The sequence below is a fragment of the Dromaius novaehollandiae genome, chromosome 2 (assembly GCF_036370855.1).
Source record: "Dromaius novaehollandiae isolate bDroNov1 chromosome 2, bDroNov1.hap1, whole genome shotgun sequence".
In the NCBI taxonomy this organism is placed as follows: Eukaryota; Metazoa; Chordata; class Aves; order Casuariiformes; family Dromaiidae; genus Dromaius; species Dromaius novaehollandiae.
This window is the reverse complement of record NC_088099.1, coordinates 3,241,749-3,260,095: the sequence shown is the minus strand read 5'-3', so window position 1 is coordinate 3,260,095 and position 18,347 is coordinate 3,241,749. Positions and strand designations below refer to the sequence as shown.

Sequence of the window (18,347 nt, the reverse complement as noted above, 5' to 3'; positions counted from 1 at the left end):
CTGCCATGCTGGGACTAAAACACCCTGGTGAAAAGGGACAACTTAAGAAGCCCAAGCACGCGGCAGCGGGTCGGCGCTCGCCCCGGGACACGCGGCGCTGCCTCGATGTGGCACTGCCCTCTGCTGTCGGCAGCCCGGCCCCGGGGACGCCGGCCAAGGGCACCGCCGCCGAGCAGAAAAACGCGGGTTTGGCGGCCTCCTGGGAACCGCAGGATGAAATAACGCCCTGGAGAGCTGCAAAGCTGCTCCGGGAGGATGCTGCGCCGGGGACTTGTGCATGGTCCCGTTGCGCTAAAAACAGCATCTGCGGCAGGGGGTGAAGCCAAAGAGGAGCTGACTCCGGCTTGGATCAAGCAATTGGGCTACTCTAGCCGGGATGAGCCACATCTTTGGAATAACAGCGGATTTCCCAACTTGGAAAAAGCCCCATGCACGCTGCTGCTGGCCCTCCAGCGGAGCGAGGTGCCATGGCTCACGGCCGTGCCGGCTGGTGCCGCTCGCCAGGGCTCTCCGTCTGCAGTGACGTAGCTCCGGGCAGGGTCTCCCGCGTGCTTCCCTTCCCCCCCAGCCCGGCCGAAAGCAGAAGCAGCGGCTCTATTTTGGGTCGGCATGTGCTGTGCCACGTCGGAAAGAACCGTGGCCGGCCACAGCGCACTGCCGCGGCATGGGCACCTTGCTCCCGCAGAGGGGAAATGACTAAAGGCCACGGCTGCGCTGCCTTTCCGGGAACCTGCCTTCCCTACGTCGCGGTGAGCCGGCGTAACCGGAGTTCCCTTCCCTCCTTCCCGTGCTGGGCACCTCGGCTCTGCGGGGACACGCGTGGAGGATGTCTCCTGAACCGTCCACCTAGCCCCAACCGGCAAGACAAGGTGACCACAATGCTCCAAGGCCCCTGGTGAATCACGCAGTGATGAAGCAGTTTGGATATGAACCTCCCTGCTGTGGTTTCGCCCCACTGGATGGGAGCCCTCCGCTATGGGGCAGAGCCGTGGGGAGCTGAGGTTTGCAAAGCGGAGCTGCAGCGGGAGCTCCCGAAGCTCGTGCACGGAGCGTTGGGTGGTGCGAACCGGCCGCTTTTCCATGAGGCCGTTTTGCCAAGGCTCAGTCTGCGACTCAGCTGGGATGTTTTCTACAAGCCTGGAACTTTAAACAGCCTTTTTTTTTTTTTTTTTCTTTTCCTGAGCACATGGTGAGAATAAACTCCCTGACCTCCCCATGCTACCCAAGAGCCTATTCCAGGACAAAACGCCCCGAAAATCTTTTTCCCCACTAACCCCATGCGTGGGCATCCTGAATCAGTCTGCTTCCAGACTATTGGAGACAGGAATATAGCCCAAACCTGCAATGGTTATCCCAGTGCTCGCTGTGGTTAGCATGCACCGCTGCAGACACCGCATCCTCCTGCAGGGTTATTCACCCCACTTTGGGCTCTCCCTGCTCCGGGGGCTGCATGGCCCAATCCCAGCCTGAGTCTTGTCCCCCTGTCCAAGCATCAAGGTCCCCGTGCCTCCCTGGGCCTCACTTGCATGTCTACCCTTTGCACAACTGTCCAGCCTTTGCACGACTCTCTAGTCCTTGCACGACACATCAGCACTCGCACGTGTTGCCCTTGCATGACTGTCCAGCCTTTGCACATCTCACCCTTGCACATCTGCCTCACCCTTGCACAACTGTCTGGCTCTGCCATGCTTAGCCCTTGCACAGCTGCACACCTCTTCCATTGCTATCCAGTCTTCGCACACCTAAACCTTGCACAGTTTTCTAGCACTTGACCACTACCTAGTCCTTGTGCAGAGGATCGACCTTTGCACAGATGTGTGGCCTTTGCACGGCTTTCCGGCCCTGGCATGTTCAACCTTTGCATGGCTACCTGAGCCTTGCACAACCATCCAGCTCTTGCACACCTCCCCAGCCCTGGCACAGCTGCCCAGCCCTGGCACATCCAGCCCTTGCACAACTGCCTGCCTGTTGCACACAGGTTCACCCCAGGCATACGCAGCCCCTGCATGGCTTTCTACCCCTGGCATGTCCAGCCCTTGCATGACCGTTCAGCCTTTGTGCAGTGGCCTGGATCTTGCATGGCTGTCCAGGGCTTGCACAGCTGTCCGGGGCTTGTGCGGATGTTTGGGCCTTGCGCAGATACCTGCCCTTAGCACATCCAGCCTTTCCACAGATGTCTGGCCCTTTCATGCATGTCCACCCCCGGCACCTCCAGCCCCTGCACCGTTGTCCAGCCCTTAAACAGCTGCTTGGCCCTGGCACGGCTGCCCAGCCCTTGCACATCCAGCGCTTGCACACCCAGCCCTCTCTCACCCTGCCCTTGCACAGCTGCCACTCCCCCGCACACCCAACCCTCGCATGACTGTCCACAGCAGCACTTCCAGCTCTTGCACATCCAGCCCTTGCCTGGCTGCTTGGACCTTGCACAGCTGCGCAGCCCTTGAAGGTCGAGCCTTTGCACATCCAACCCTTGCAGGGCCACCTGGCCCTTCCACGGCCACCCCCTTCCCCCCAGCACATCCAGCGCTTGCATGGTTGCCTGGCCCTTGCACGGCTGCCCAGATCTTGCAGGAGGAGCCCTTGCACAGCCAGCCCTTGCACGGCCACTGGGCCCTTGCATGGCCATCTCCCCCCCACCCCCGGCATGTCCAGCCCTGCACAGCTGCCCAGCCCTTGCACACCCAGCCCTTGCTCGCCCAGCCCTTGGAGGGCCACTGGACCTTGTTCAGCCATTCCCCCGCTACCCCGGCACATCCAGCACTTGCATGGTTGCCTGGCCCTTGCACAGCTGTCCAGGCCTTGCAGGTCGAGCCCTTGCACATTCAGCTCTTGCACTGTTGCCTGTCCTGGCACACCCAGTCCTTGCACACCCAGCCCTTGCAGGGCCACCCGGCCCTTGCACAGCTGTTCCCCCCTACCCTGGCACATCCAGCCCTTGCACGGTTGCCTGTCCCTTGCACAGCTGCCCGTGCCGGCACGCCCAGCCCTTGCACGCTCAGCCCTTGCACGCTCAGCTTTTGCACGCTCAGCTTTTGCACGCCCAGCCCTTGCACGCCCAGCCATTGCACGCCCAGCTTTTGCAAACCCAGCCCTTGCACGCCCAGCCCTTGCACGCTCATCTTTTGCACGCCCAGCCCTTGCACTCCCAGCCCTTGCACGCCCAGCTTTTGCACACCCAGCCCTTGCACGCTCAGCCCTTGCACGCTCAGCTTTTGCACGCCCAGCCCTTGCACGCCGGCCCAGCGCTGCTGCCCCCCCCCCCGCCCCCGCCGCTCCGCTCCCCCCGCGCCGCGCGCCCGCCTCCCCGGGGGGCGTGGCCTCGCTGCCCGACGCCCCGCCCCGCAGGCAGCCCCGGGCTCGGCCCCGCCCCCGTCTCGGCCCCGCCCCCCCAGGGCTCGGCCCCGCCCCCGGGCCCCCGGCCCCGCCCCCGCCGGCCGGGCGCTCGCTGCCGGCCGCGCTATAAGAGGCGGCGCGGGCGGCGGGGCCGCAGCGGGCGCGGCGGGGGAACGAGATGAGCAGCGCCGGCGCCGCTGCAAGATGCTGGATGGACACGTCCTGCTGGGATGGCTCTCCTCCTGCGCGCTCCTAGGGCTGCTCGCCTGCGCCCCGCGGCCCTCCGCCGCCTACTTCGGGTAGGTCCCCCCGGCTCCCTGCAGCCAGCCCCCCCGGCTCGCGTTTGCACCGCCCCGCTGCTTTATTGCGCTTTATTTCGCACCCGCAGAGTGCGCGGCGGCTTTCTGCTTCTCCCCCGCGCCCAGGGGCAGATGCTGCTCCGCACCGCGGGACGGGACGGGGCTGGACCAGCCGGAGCGCTCGCTGCCGGCAGCGGTGTGCGGAGCGGGCAGCCCCGGCTCCGCGGTGCTCTCCCGCCGTCGCGCAGCTCAGCTCTGTCCCCGCGGAGCGCTGCCTGCCCCTGCCAGGCGCAGCTCTGCGGGCGCTGCCGGGCTGTCACCGCTCGCCGGCCGCCTGCGAGCTGCAGGTCGCTGCCTGCACGGGCGATTGCCCTGCTTAGGGAAAGTTTTGCAGCCCGCTCCCTTCAAGCCCCCTTCTCCCCTGGTGGCAGCGCGGGGGGCTGGGGAGCTCCAGGTGCACTTGTGCTGGAAACCCCCAACCAGCATGGGGGGAACCTGTCTCCTTCTCCCCATCGTGATCTAGCTGCCCGCCACCCCCATGTTTTCCCACCTTCCCAAACCAGGTGCTTGCAAGCGGTCCCAAACGTGAGTTTTTTAATAGGAAGAAGGGGGGGGATTTTGCTTGCACAGTGACCCCATCCCGCAGCCCCGGCTCTCGGGAAAACCCGGGAGAGCTGCTCGGGGCGAGGTGGTCCCCGGCGGCCGCGGCATCCCCGGCGCGTCCCGCCCGTCCCGTCGCGGCGCCGCCGCTCACCTGCGCGGGGCGGCCGCGGTGTCGCGGCGCGGCCGGCAGGGGGCGCCGCCAGCCCGGGCCGCCGCTGCTGCCGCGCAGGTGGACGGGCCGCCCGCGGCGCCTCCCCGCCGCGTTTCTTATCCCCCCCCAAACTTCCTTTTCGCCGGCTAAAACCCATTCTTCCACCCCAAGCCCGTTCTCCCCCATGAATCCTCTTTCCCTCCGTGCATTTTTCCCTTTTTCCCTCAAACCAGTCCAGCTTGAAGCCCCCTTTCCCGTGCCAAGGGGAGCAGCCTGCGATGCTGCGATGTGATGCTCAACCTGTGCGTGCTGGTGTGGTTTGATTCGGTCTCTGGGGTGTCTCTAAGGGTTGCTTTGGCTGCTTCTCCTCTTTAAAAGACCTGTCTGGAATGGGATCAGCTCATGGTGGGGAGGATGTGAGCACCCAATCATCGTGTTTCCCAAAGTTCACTGGACTAGTGATAGGTCTTGGTCCTGTTTAGGATGTTATGTTGTGACCACTGGTAGGAGCTGCTGGACCAGCCCCAGGGAAGGCTTTATCAGGTTTGAAGTCTCCCCCCCCCCCCCTTCTTTCCAGTAAAACAAATCCTGGTGTTGAGGCTTGTCCATTTGCCTGTGGTCTGGCAAAGCTTTCCAAACAGTGCTACTTGCATCTTCTGTTTCCAACTTGAGAACTGTTTACCTTCCTGCTCCTGAGGCTGGTTTTGTGAGGAAACAGCATCAGCCCTGTGTGTGAAGGCTTTTAGGAAAACCCCCTCATCTCCCACTGCAGTGCACAGGGTGTAGTGCTGAGGTGCTTGGCTGCAGGTCTGCTGGAGACCAGAGGCACTGGGTGCTTGTCCTGTGCCTTTGGACCGATGGGGCTTGAGGAGGTGGCTTTAACTCTGCTGATAGCTGTAATACAGCAGGTAACTCATTCCAGTTATGTGCTTTGGGGACTTCTGTTCTGGCCTCGTGTGGCTGGTGTAGATTTTAGCAACTTCAGAGTGAATGTCTTGAGTCAAGGGAAGTACTCTCAGGTCTAGTGTCCTGACCACTTCAGGTTATTCCCTATCTCAAGACACTCAGGGCAGCTGCTGCTCTGCTCTCATCCTGATTTGAGGCTCCATTTCTAAGGAGGGGAGGAGATCCTGCCAGATGTGGATCACAGTGAAGTTTGCTTAGGTTAAGCATCTTTCTGTTCGGGTTGAGCGTCTGCTAATCTCCTCATTGTTCTTCTAAGAGGCCTAAACCAGTGATTGCACTTGCTGAGCTGCTGGGGACACTGGAGAATATTCAGGGCTGAGGTCCAGGGTCCTTGCTAGTCCCCAGTGAGATGTGATCCAACAAGTGTGTGTGGAAGAGGTGAGCTGCTGCTCCTTGTGGCAGGCTTCTGCATCACTGGGGAAAGTGGCAGGCTCTTCCCCCAAATCTGTGCTCGTGCAGGGCTCTTAGTGCCTCTGCATTTGCTCTGCAGTGGCTGGTGTTACCCTCTCTGATTACATGGCTTCCCATATGGATGTAGCTGCATGCATGGGGGATTTTCTCCGGGTGAGGAATGGCCTCAGTTTATTCTAATATAACCATCATCCCTAATCTTGAAGGGGAATTGGGGACTTTGGCTCAGCCATAGTGAAATGGGAAAAAACTTGGATGCATCACCCTCTGCTTGGGACTGTGCTGAAGCTGGCTCAGCTGGTGAGATGTCCCTGCCAGGCAGGGAGAAGGGATGCTCCTTCCTGGTCCAAGGAACTAGTGTCATGACACCCCTTGATGGCCTGTGAGACCCTTTGCTCTGTGGGCTTGTGTCCCCATTGGGGTGGGGGGAGCAGAGATCAGCAGCTGGCAGTGTTAAGCAGATGTCATGCAGCTCCTGCTTAGCTGCCCTGCTCTGCTGGCCACTGGGGGATAGGGACAGCTGTGGGTGATCCTTCCCCCTCCTCTCCCCCATGTCTTATTTCGGGGAAAGAATTTGGCGTTTCCAAATGTGTGGCCTGCCCGGGAATTAGTGTGGGGGGACAGAAATGAGGCATGGTTACCTGATAACGAGATTGTGTCAGCATGTAGTTATGTCTGGGGCTGCCCCCCTGGGGCAGGGGGTGAGCAGGAGGGGAGGCTGGAGCAGGGCCTGGGTGGGTGCTGGGGAGAGAAAGCCCTGGGTTGGGGGGTTTTAGGCTCTGGTGGTGGCTCAGAGGGATTTGCAAGCAGCCAAAAAATAACAAATAAATACCCTCTGGGCTGCCTGATTTTAGAGCATACACTGAAGGTGATGCCCCACTGTTCTGGGGTAGAGGGAGGGCCAGGCTTGATCCCTTGCCTAGAGATGGGGCTAGCAACCTTCTGCAGGCTCAGTGCTGGTCCCTGGGTGTTGCTCAGCTCTCCTGCTCCTATAGAGAAGCAGGTGCTTGCTGGCTTGACCTGGAGCTGGTGCACAGCAAGGGCAGCACCTGAAGTGATGCTTAACCAGACAGTGGTGAGCAGAGCTGAGTCCCCAGGCAGCTGCTCAGAAGGAGACTTAGCCCTGGTTAATGGAAAGCAGCTGGAAAAGGCTGGGATGTTGTAATGTAGCATCTCCTAAGCCTTGCCTGATATAAGGCTGCTTGCTCTTACAGAGGAGACAGCAGGCTGGCAAAACTGGAGCAGGACCTACTGGGCTGCTGCAGGGTCCAGGTCACCCAGCAGCTTCCCTGGGGATGCCTGAGGGATAAGGGCATGTTTTAGGCTGGGAGTATTTGTGACACTGGTGTTGGTTGAGTCAACACCAGAGGGGGAAGCATTGCCTTGAGATAGGTGTCAGCTGAGCCTGGCTAGCTGAGCTGCACTTGCTGCTCTGAGTCAGTCTGCTTTTATGTTCAGGCATCTCTGCAGCTGGGCTATCTTAAAACTAATTTGCACCATATTACAACTGGTGGATGAGGATAGCTTGGAGCAGCCCCAGCCTGCTGAGATCTTGGAGAAAGCACTGCATTTTGCTTTCCTCCCCTTTCTGCTGCTCTGACTTGCAAGCTTTGGGTGTGGGTTCCCCTGCCTCCCTCCCTGCCTTTCCTCTTACAATTGCGGGTGCTGGAAATGCCATAACGGTGTCTGGGAATTGTGTTGGTGGCAGATGACAAGATTAGCTGTGCAGGGGTGACAGGCTGGTTGACTTTGGTCCTGCTCTGCATGCCCCACTGTGAGCAGGAAGGAGAGCTGGCCCATAGGAGCCTGCTGCTTTCCTGGTCTGCCTTGGAGATTGCAACCTCTCCAGGCCACAGATCAAAACCCCTCAACTTGCTTCTTTGTGGGTGTTTTGATTTACAGACTGACTGCTTTGATGCTGTTCCCCCCAGATTTTTCTTTTTCTTGATTTGAAGAAGTGAGTTCCTGCAGCTTGGAGTTTATTCTCCTTTCCTCCCACAGCAGAAGGAGCTCGAGCAGATCTGCCCCCTCCACAAACACTTGTCAAGCCCCAGTAGTAATGTTACAAGTGGCTCATGCTTACATAGTGTTTATATTGACAGATTGCAATGTTCTTCATAAATGTAACTGATCTGCACCCTGCACGCAGGCAGCGGGAGCCCTTAAATACTTGCGTGGGGGAGAGGGAGGGAGGGGAAGCATAGCTTGCCCTAATTTACCAACACAGCTACTGAGAGCAGGGTTGCTACTGCACAGTGCGTTTTTGGTGAGGGAAGTGTAATATGTTTTTGCTGCTGATGGCAGGTGCAGAGTAGGTGCTCCAGCTATGCTTTAGGTGCTGCTAGGGTGGAAATGCTGCGTGCATGCTAGTTCAGAGCTCGATTCTGCTGAAATCACACTGAAAAGACCTGTGAATACTAGACTACTGGATACTCAAGGGTTGGGGTTGAGTGACCACCCTGATGGTCACAACCCCTTTAGTGGCCTCAGAGGTAGCAAGAGGTCCTGAACTGTTGCTGCAAGTATGTGGCATTGGCTTGAATGCTGTCTCCAATGCAAGCAAGCCCGCTGGTGCCGGCACATCTTGTTTTCCAGTTGCAGCAGCCTGTGGATATGCTGGACGCGAGCGTGGCTGTTGCCTATCAAGCATTTCTCTACCTGTCACTTGATGGTAGTGTGGGGCCACACACTCGAGCTCCAGCTTCAGACTCGCTGCGTGTGAACTCCTTGGGAGCTGCTGCGCCGCCAGGCCACAGCGTGTTAGCTTTCCAAACACACTGGCTGCCCCTGGCGTGCGTTGAGATGTAGCAGCTGGTTTTTTGGAGCGACCAAAAAACAAAACCTGGGCTCGGGTGGTGAGGGAAGAATGCTGCGTGCAGGCGAGCGCAGCTGGAGCGGAGGCAGCTCCTGGGGCTGGAAGAGCAGCTCAGACATCCCACCCGGGTGCTTGAGGCTTGTCTGCTTCTCTGGAGCCTGATGCTCATTTAAGGTGCTGATTTTTTTGGAATATAAAGGATGGGCTGTTTCTCTGCTTTTTCTGAACTGGGTGAATTGTCACATAGATCAATCAGTCTGAGTCCTGACTGGCTTCTCTCCCAATATTGGCCTCTCTGGGTGAATTCAAAGCAGGTTTTTAAACTTTCATTGCTTTGTAAAGGAAACCCCATGTACAGAAGCATTTGCTTTGTAGATACTTGGAGGCAGCACTTGAAGTGATGGATGAAGTGCCATGAAGGTGGTGAAGAACTCCAGGAGCACTTGGAAAAATAGCCAGCTCTGCGCACACAGCAAAGGTCTACCAGAGCTGTGTCATCAGCCCTGGGGACCTGGAACTGTCCCAGATCTGCCTGGGTGGTACCTGAAAGCACCCTCTGCCTGCAATATGCTCAAGGAACAGTGTCCAACTTTATTCAGACAGGGGTTAGTATGGCTTGGATTCATGTCCTGGCTTGTCACAGCTGCTGCATGCCTCAGTTTTCCTTATCTGGAAATGGCCATCACATCCATCTCTCACAATGCAGAACTTGTCCATGGTGTGTATTGTGCAGCCCTCTGCATCCAAATATGCCTGTTTTTTTTTGGTGGGACCACCTCTGGTGCAGGTGATTCCTGGGGGAGAAGACAACTGGTTATAAAAATAATTGCATACCTGGAAAAGCAGGAGGAGGCAAGAAGCTTTCTGTAGTGCAACTGGTGATGCAGAACTAGAGGCCAGAAATCTGTAGGACTCTGGTTTCCTGGTGAAAGGCCTGGTCAATGATTAACTTGCTTTCTGGAAGCTGCTAACAACAGAACGGGAGTCCAGCCCCACAGCCCCAACACAGAGCCCATGAATGTTTAATAATTAAAGGCCTTGTGCTTTATCACAGGGTAATGAGAATTGCCTTAAGGCTTATTCAGTGGTAGGTAATTGAATTAGACTGTAGGATGGGGAAGGGGGACAGTTGAGTAAAAGGTCTGAAAGGATCAAAGCCACCTTGATGCTCTGTAGTTTAAATCTTTCCAGCTAGACTGGGTTTTGTCAGTCTTGGCTTTTCCTGTCTGCTTAATCCGCTGTGCTGGTAGACTTTGTGGTGCACTTGTCTCTTGGAGAAGATGGAGTGAAACTTCACTTTTCCCTGGTGAAGTGCTGATATTTAGAGGAGGAGGTATTGACCTAATGAGCATCACCAGCAATTCCAGTGCTGAGTGGCTGAGCAGCCACAGGGTCTGCTGTGCAGAAGTGATGGGACATAGCTCAGCTCAGAAGAGGTGCAAGCCAGATTTGCTTCCCCTGTCTCCTGCTTGCATCCCTGTGCCTAACTGTTAATTAAGTGGAGGAAGTTAGGCTAGATGGGAGTTCTGAGGCTTTCCAGAGGTGGCTGAAGAGACTAGATGGGAATATCCCTGTGGAGGAAGCTGTGAGCTTCACTGTGGCACTTTCAAGAATTGGGTTAAATCTCTGATCACTGAGGTCTATACAATACAAATGGGACAAGTCCTATCCTGATGTTTGAGAAACTACTGGGGAAGGAGCCCAATGTGCTAAAACTGTCTTGATCTGATAGATATGACAGCTCCCTTGGCCATTTTATGCATAACCCTAGATATTACAGCTGCCTTCTGGAGATGGCACTCTTGGGTGGCATGGCACTTAGCACATAGTAAAGCATATGCTAGATATACACTCTTTCACCCCACATTTTCTGAGTGCTCAGGTGGTAACCTGCTGGATTCCCAGTGCTTCCTTGAGGGCATATGTTTGTCGAAGCAATCCAAGAAGTCTTGTGTGCCTGGCTCTGCTGGCTGCAGCCATGCTGAGCCTCTGGCTTCTCTCCATAACTAAGCAGCCTCTCTCTGTACAGCCAGATGAACTCTCTAGTGGCTTGTAGCATGTTAATGCAATTGGTTTCTCAGTCTGAGAAGCCCTAACAAGCAAAGGGACCAGCTGTCTGCTTGTTAGTGATACTGTGGAAATGTGGATGGAGGGCTACTGTCCCCTGCACAGGATGCAGCTGTGGGGAGACTAGTGCTGCAGATCTTGGACCAACACAGGCAGCCTGGGTGTGATATGTTCTTCTGACTTACTGGACCCAGCTTGGATTCAGTTGAGTAGCAGAAAGTTGTTGTGATGTTGGATAGAAAGGGTTAACTCTTTAGAAGCTGTTCTTTGAGATCTAGTCTCAAATTTTTCCTTTTTTCCCCTGTTTTTTAACTCTGCTTTTCAAGGTTTCCTCAGATTGTGGCTGTAAGTGCTAATGAGTCTTATCTCAAGATACTGTCATAAAATACACTTATGAAGCTGATAAACTTGGTAAGCTTTACATTTTATTGTAATGAATGTTTGCCCTGTGCTAAGTGGAACAGGGAGTATTTTGTGACTACATGGATAAACATGGCAGTTAAACTTCAGGGATTTGCTTTAGCTGATAGAAAAACCTATTCTGATTTTTTTTCTTAGCTGTTGCAAAGAACTGTGTGAAATGAATCAAATGGCTCCTGTATGTATTATGTGGTCTTCATGTCTGCTTGCGATATTAAATAATTCTTCTGGGAATTGGGGGAGTTTCTTGCAGATTCAATTGCTGGGGGGATTTCTTTTGGGGGAAGGGGAAATAGCACATTAACCCCAAACTCATCTGTTGCAAGCAACATGAGAACATGGCTCTTCCATGCATCTGCTGTAGAACATGCAAGCTCACCATATCTGACATTAATGCTTTGAGTCCGTGCTGGCTTGGAAGGTAGCATGGTGCATGCAGTTCATGTCATTTGGATGTCAAGTACTGAGTCAGCATAAATTTTACGAGCAGATCCATTTGGCCTAGGTTGTTAGAAGTACCAGTTAATCAGAGCCAGATGCTTGTGAAGTTTGCAGGGGGAGGGGAAAACTCTAGCCTGCCCTGTCTCTTCTCCATCTGCCTTGCACTGGATGGGCAAATGTCATTTGCAGCTATGGTTTGGTTGTTTTAGAGTAAGTGTTTTGAATGCTCCAGAGACTAAAGTTACATAATTGGTCACGTAACTACCTTCCCCTGTGCACATTTATTCTGTTGTGGAGCAACGTGTGGTCACCTAGGATGAAGTGCTGACATGCCCATATGAATATCTGAGCTTAATTTAAAACCTGTCAAATAGCCTTGTCCTTTGGATGTTTTAGCAAGACTTGCCCTGAAAGCCATTTGGGAAGTGATCTGGCAAACTTCCTGCAGGCCAGAAGATGCCTGACCTTCCTTCAGGCAAAGTGGGGAGCTTCAGTGTTAGGGCTGGGCATAGCAGACCCCCAAAACATGCCTTGCCCACAGTAAGCCGCCAGAGGTCTTGACACTGATCCAAAATGAGGCACCTGTATTGATCACCATGGTAAAATGCAGTCTAAGCTCAGCTTCAGGCATAGCTGAATAGCACTGTTTCAACACCCAGAAGACTATGGAGTTGCCTCACCTTGGCAAATTCAGATGACAAGGTGTCTGTGGATTGCAAACCTAGAGAATAGGGTTAGAAAGCCCTACACATCATGAAAAAAGTGGGAAGTATCAGTTGGCTCTCTTCTGGATGCTAGCCCTCTTTCCAAGGCAGTGCCTTTCAGCATTGGGGAGTTTGGGAGGAGACAGCAGAAAACATTGCAAGATGCTCAAGTGAGCAAAGATGTGCCTCCACTCACCTGAGTTTAGTTTAGCTTGTATTTGAGTTGAGGGCCAATGTGTTTTGGTGTTTCTCAGCTTCCTTAGAGCTGCCTGCTGTCTAGTCTCAAGCAGAAATATCCCAACCTGCCTGGGAAGGGGGAGGCCTGAATACCTCCTTCATGTCATCTTGAAGGTGATTAAGCTGGTGACCTTCAGGTATGACAGCATCTTCATCACTGTGTACTATGTCGCAGCACTGCATGCCTCTTGCAGCAGTGCTGCCTGTGGAGCTAGGCTTCTCCTTGTTTGTGGGACCAGCTTTGGTCTGGCTCAGATGTGAGCTATGAAATGTGTGCACTTGAGTGCCTGGAAGCCAGTTTCAGCTCAGAGTGCAGAACCTGCCTGAGAGCTAAGGCAACTAATGGCACTGGGTGCATGGAAAACAGGCAGGAGTGACTGGGTTTAGGATGAGGATCCACATACTGGACCAGCTTTGTTTGAGTTGACTAAAGAGAGCCCTCTCAGAGCAATTAACAGGTTCAGTTGGGCTCCATATAGGGAGCAGCCTTGCCTGGACAAGTGATGCAGCTGAGGAGTTCATGTGCTGCTCTGCTGCAAGCATTGCTCTGCCACAGCTTCCCTGGGTTGCCCATCTCTGACAAGAAACCCAATCTCCGAGCCCAAACCCCTCTGGGGACAGTCCACCAGAACTGATACTTTATTTAAAAGACCTGACTTGTTTTGCTTAATCTTGACAAAATTCTTTCCTAGCACTAATCCTCTTCCAGTGAAAGGTGAGAGCACCAAATACCTGGCAAGCTAATAGCACAGCTCTTTCTACATCCCTGGGCCTCTCTGTAATCAAAGGTGAGGGGGGGCAGGGATGTTTTAAGCCCCTGCCAAAGATAAATCTCCTGCTGGGAGCTAGCAGGGAGTTATTTCCCAGTCTGTGGTTAGCAAGCTGATCTGACAGGCCAGAGGTGAAACAGCCACTTGAGCTGAATTACAGGTCTAACCAAAGATCCAATGCTTCCTTTGGCTCATTAGCTCAACTGTTGCATCCCTGGTGACTATTTCTATCTTCTGGCTTGTCCCATGTTGACTCTAGAAATCCAGAGGCTTAGCCTGAGTTTGAGAAGAGGACAGAAGCTAAAGAGCTTTTCTTGGGAGAGTGGAAATGGGACTAAATGTTTTGAACAGTCCCTGCTGCCACAGTTGCGGGGTTATCCCATTTGTCTATTTGAAGTTAGAGTATCAATGCTGAATATTGTAGTAATAGCTGATGAAATGTTTTATAGGCAGAGAGACACTGGTGCAGGACAGACACTGGGCCAAAGAGCTGGCATTTGGAGGGGAGTGGGGGTGACCCTCATCTTGCAGCTGTCTTCTGAGATCAAGAAGAATCTCCAGCTGAGCAGGAACAAATATCACTTGATGTAGTGAAGATGCCTTCAAATTAACTGCATTTTTGTCTTTGGGGAGCTCAGTCCCTAGTCCTTGCCAGGGCATGGACTCAGGTCCCCTGTGGGCTGTCTCAGATGCTGCCTTGAGGATGCACCAGGGTAAGGAAAGTGTCCTCCTTCACTGCTGCATCCTGCTGAGGCACTTGCTGGAGCTGCAGTGAGGTTCATGGGAAGCATGGAAGCCAGAGCTTGAAGGCTTGGCTAGCTCTGATTCATTGAGTTTAGGACTGTGCCAGGCTTGGTGGCCCTTGTATGTGGTGACATAGTGAAATGCTGGTGTCCCATAGCAGCTGGTAGGGGGTTAGACCCTCTCACTTGCGGACTTTGCTGTAGGCAGGGGAGTACCTCAGGTGGATTGTGGACCCTGATCTTCTTAGGGGCTGGCTGAGGTGGTGTCAGTGTGGCATAAGGCTGGTGAGCTGCTCCCAGGGATGCTGGGCTCTGATCGGATCAGCAATGGTGCTTCTTCTTGGGGTGACGGAGCAGAGCAGTCTGACTATACAGGAGTTCACTGTTCCTGTTGCAGTGATATCTGGGTGCTGAAAAAGTGTGATCTGTTGATTGTTTAGTGATCTCTGAAATGCTAGCAAAGCAGGAAACCTTCCCTTCCCCTAGCTTTAACCTGCAAGACTTGGCTGCACAGCATGCCTTAGAGGCAAGGTTGCATTTTAGGGGTGCAGCATTGCACCCACTAATCCTTCTCCAGGGCCTTGCTGGGAGGTGCATGGCTGCATTTTCAGTGGTTGGTGCCCTTGCATAAAGCACCAGGCAAGCATTGCTCTTGCTACCGTCAGCTGCCTCAGATCTTCTGTTTGTGTCTAACTAAAACTTGAAGGCTGGCGAAGGAAGAAATCTGACCAGTGCAATGGAAACCTTCAATTCACTGCAGTCCCAGGAGGAGAATAGTAGTTTCAGGCTGGAGCTAGGAATGAACTTCATTTGTACACTGCCTTGCCCATCCAGGAGGATCGGCCAGGAAAAACATCAACAGTTCCATTAAAAAGTCTGCTGGTTTGCTAAAGTAGTGAAATAAACATACCTGTAAGCATAACGGCCTGAACCGCACAGGAAACATTAACTGGAACGAACACACACGGACTTGCTCCCTCTCCCCCTGTATATCTAGCTGATAAAAAAAAAAAAGTGCATCCATGGTAATGTGTAAATCAAACAGCAGCTGGGTGGATTATTCTTAGCTGGGGAAGAACCAGCTTGGATCAAACGCTGAGGGGCTTGGTGCTTTCCTAGAAAGGCAAAACCCCTGCAGAGCCTGCTCTGTGCTACTGCCTGGGTCTAGGGGGGAAATGCCAAAGGGGAGGGTCTCAGCAGTAGAAATTGGGGTGAGCTAGGGTTTAGGGGAGCTGTTAGCCATCTGGGTGCCTCTTGTGTCCCTTAGTGCCTCTATTTCTGTGGGGAAATTCTGGTTTTGCTTCAGGGAGGAGGGACCAGGGTAAAAGCTGTGGTGGAAACTGGTGGGAATGGCAGTGACCAGCTAAGTGCAACACTGTGGGAACCCACTGAGGTGGAAGCGATAGCACCAAATAGAGTGGGGGTATATGGTAGAAATGGCCTGTTCACTCTTCAGCTGAGCCTATAAAATGTACCCTGATGTCCGTGCAGGAGTGAAGACCTGGGAGCTTCTATGACCTTGCTGGAGCAAGGGGTGGTGAGCTTCAGGCAGGGCCTGGTTGAGAGATGGTGCCAGTGTTTGGACCAGCACCTGGAACAAGCCTGGTCTTGGAGCTGCCTGTAAAAACAGCTTCCCCTTGGCCATACCCAGCATACAGTCCAGAGAAAATGCGCTTGGAAAGTGCCTTTGGTTGCAACCAGATGGCACCTGTCAAGCACAAGTAGATATTTCTACTATGGTGTTCTTATTTTAATGTGTTGGACCACTCCCAGCCACAGCATAGCAAACCCACCCTGCTCTAGCTGTCCTCCCAAAGCAGCCCTCAAGGCAGATTGATGTGATTATTGCGTGCTAGAGATGGTCTCTGTGCTCCTAGGCCTCATCTGCACAGCCACTTAGCACAACAAATCTGAACTGACTTTTAAAGTGGATTAGCTCAATTACTCTTAACTCGCCCCAGTGGAAACGCTCTCCTTCAGGATTAAAGAGCCTTAATTCACTTTAACATACTTGATTTCAGAGCAAATCAGACTAAACTGAATTAAGAGCACTTTAGAGCCCTGCATGGAGGCACTCCTTCAAAATTAATGTGGTTTAACCAAGCCACTTTGCATTCCTGTGCTCAGTTCATTCCAGTTAGCACTGCTTGAGTGTCCCCTTACAGATGGCTAATATAGTCAGTCTCTCGGCTATAAAGCTGCAAGCAGATTACCTAGGCTGATGCGTGAGCCAGCTCCTGCGAAGAGCTTCTGCATCTGCTGATTCAGTGCTTAAAATTGTCCAGCTAGATTGTTTTGGAGGTGTTTGCTCATCTTTGTCCAGCTCTTTCACTCTGCATTTTTCTTTTCAGATCTTGCTTTTTTTAATTCTTTAAACCAAGCTGCTTGCTTTTTCACTTAAAAAATGCAAGGTGGTGAGTCATGCATCAGTTTTTTTCTCTGCTGCCTTTAACCCCTGGAGTCAAATGGGAGTACTTCACTAGTAGCATGTGCATCCTCTTATTCTAGCAATTTAACTCTCTAGTGGAAGGTGAGCTGAGACCCTCTGCTGCAGCCCATTAATTGATTTAATACCATCCCCATCCTTGGGCTCCAGCTGAAACTGCTGATTTGCTGCTCTGGGCCCAAAATTATCTGCCCCTGAGGGGCTGGGGAGGAGGTGGTTACTTGGCACAGCTTTGCTCTGTCACAGTGAAGGTGGCAGAGGGACAAAGTTAAACCCTGTGACTCAAATGTGTTGGCATCCTTCACTTTCTTTAGTTCTGGGTTTTTCATGGCTTACCTGAAGAGTCCCCTGGCATGCCACGGAGAAGGGACCAGGCATTGTATACAAGCAAGGGGGGACACTGCTGGCTCCCCATGCCAGGTCTGCGAGGTGGCTCTGCATGGTGTGAAGCCCTGTCTGTGAGTTCCCTTGAAGGACCTGCTGTGCAGCCATGCAAAGCCTATGACTCCCTTTGGGTACCTTGCGGATGCTGGAGGAGAGGTTCACCAAAACTGAGTGGTGCCATTTTAATCAGGGGTGCAGAGGTGCTCTGGGTCTGTTGGGTTATCTCTGGAGAGCAGAGGTGAAAGGACACAATGGTCTGCTGCTGCTGAATTATAAAATGCGTCTGGGAAGGCCCCTATTTACATGTATTTGAACAATTCCTGGCAAACACTTTCCCACCCTTTGCATGACCTTTCAAAGACTTGATGAAGGATGTTCCACTGTAAGTCAGGCCATTTGCACCAGCACCTCTTTTCCTGGCAGTGAAATTTTGCTCCGACAGTCCTGGTTTCCTACTTTAAAACATGAGACCATTAACCTCATCTTTAGTGTCTTTTCTCAAGCTCTTCTGGAGGTGACTGCTCTGGGCAGTACTGAAAAGAGCATGACTATTAGGCACATGTCACTTTGCATAAGCAGTAAATTTCTAATTTCTGAGAAGACACTAAAGCCTTGCTTAGAGGAGATGTTTCACCTAGGTGCAAATTTTTGTTTGGAGGTGATGCTGTCCTCTTGCTTTATGAGCCAAGAGGAGGGACATTAATGAACCTGCCAAACTGTACCATCTGCAAAGCCTCTGCCTAGCCTAGGAGTGTCTGGACAAGCCTGGGGTGTCCTTCTGGGGTCACTCTTTGAAGGCCTCTTGGTGGTTAGGGCCATGCTTGTATGAAGCAGCTTTTCAGCAGGGGGAAAAAAGTGCAGTTGTAGATGCTGAGGGAAAGCAAGCTGATCCAGGAGCATGAAGTCTAGATGACCAGTTCCTCCCTTGGGTTTTGCCAAAATCCTCTTGTCTTTTGGTAGCGTGTTCATACATCCCTTGTTTGCTGGCTAATCCTGTCATGGACTATGAGTGTCCTCACCTGCTATCAGCTTCCCAAGCTGCCTCACCTTCTCTTAGCAGCCTGGCATAAAACAGCAAGTCTGCTGCCACAAACTGTGGATGTTTGTTTGCACAAAGTGGAGTCATTCTTGAGATGTGGCCTGACATTTTATAGGGAATTGCAGCCTGTTTTAATAACTAAACAATAGGAGTAGGTGTATGTCCATGCAGAATAGACTGAAAGACTAATTTGTTTCCTGAATCTACATACTGCACACCAGAGCAGGGTTGCAGTGGCACCGTGTGTGGATAACTTGCACACTGGTGTAATCACATTGTACAGGAGAGATGGGGGATTAGGAGTTTCAGGACTCTCTGCTGTATCTTTGGTCAGTGCTTGAGCAGAGATAAGCAACGATGATGTAGGAAGTCCCCGCAGCTCTTTTTTTTAAGCCTGGGGGAGCTGAAGTTGGCCTATGCTTCCTGGATACAGCCAAAAAGTGACCAAAATGAGGGGGAGATGCTTCCTAGTCTTTTGGGCTGCTGAACTCCTCAACTGTATTTTTGGGTTTTTTAAA

At 53.1% G+C, this 18,347-nt stretch overlaps 1 protein-coding gene across 1 annotated transcript in view; it reads left to right on the top strand.

The window, feature by feature from the left end:
• The first annotated feature begins 3,429 nt into the window (after positions 1–3,429).
• Positions 3,430–18,347, top strand: part of WNT9A (Wnt family member 9A) — a 60,585-nt gene continuing 45,667 nt past the window's right edge. The window contains exon 1 of the mRNA XM_064505647.1: positions 3,430–3,632. Within this exon, the coding sequence (XP_064361717.1) occupies positions 3,538–3,632 (95 nt within the window). The 5' untranslated portion in view covers positions 3,430–3,537. The remainder of the gene's footprint in view (positions 3,633–18,347) is intronic.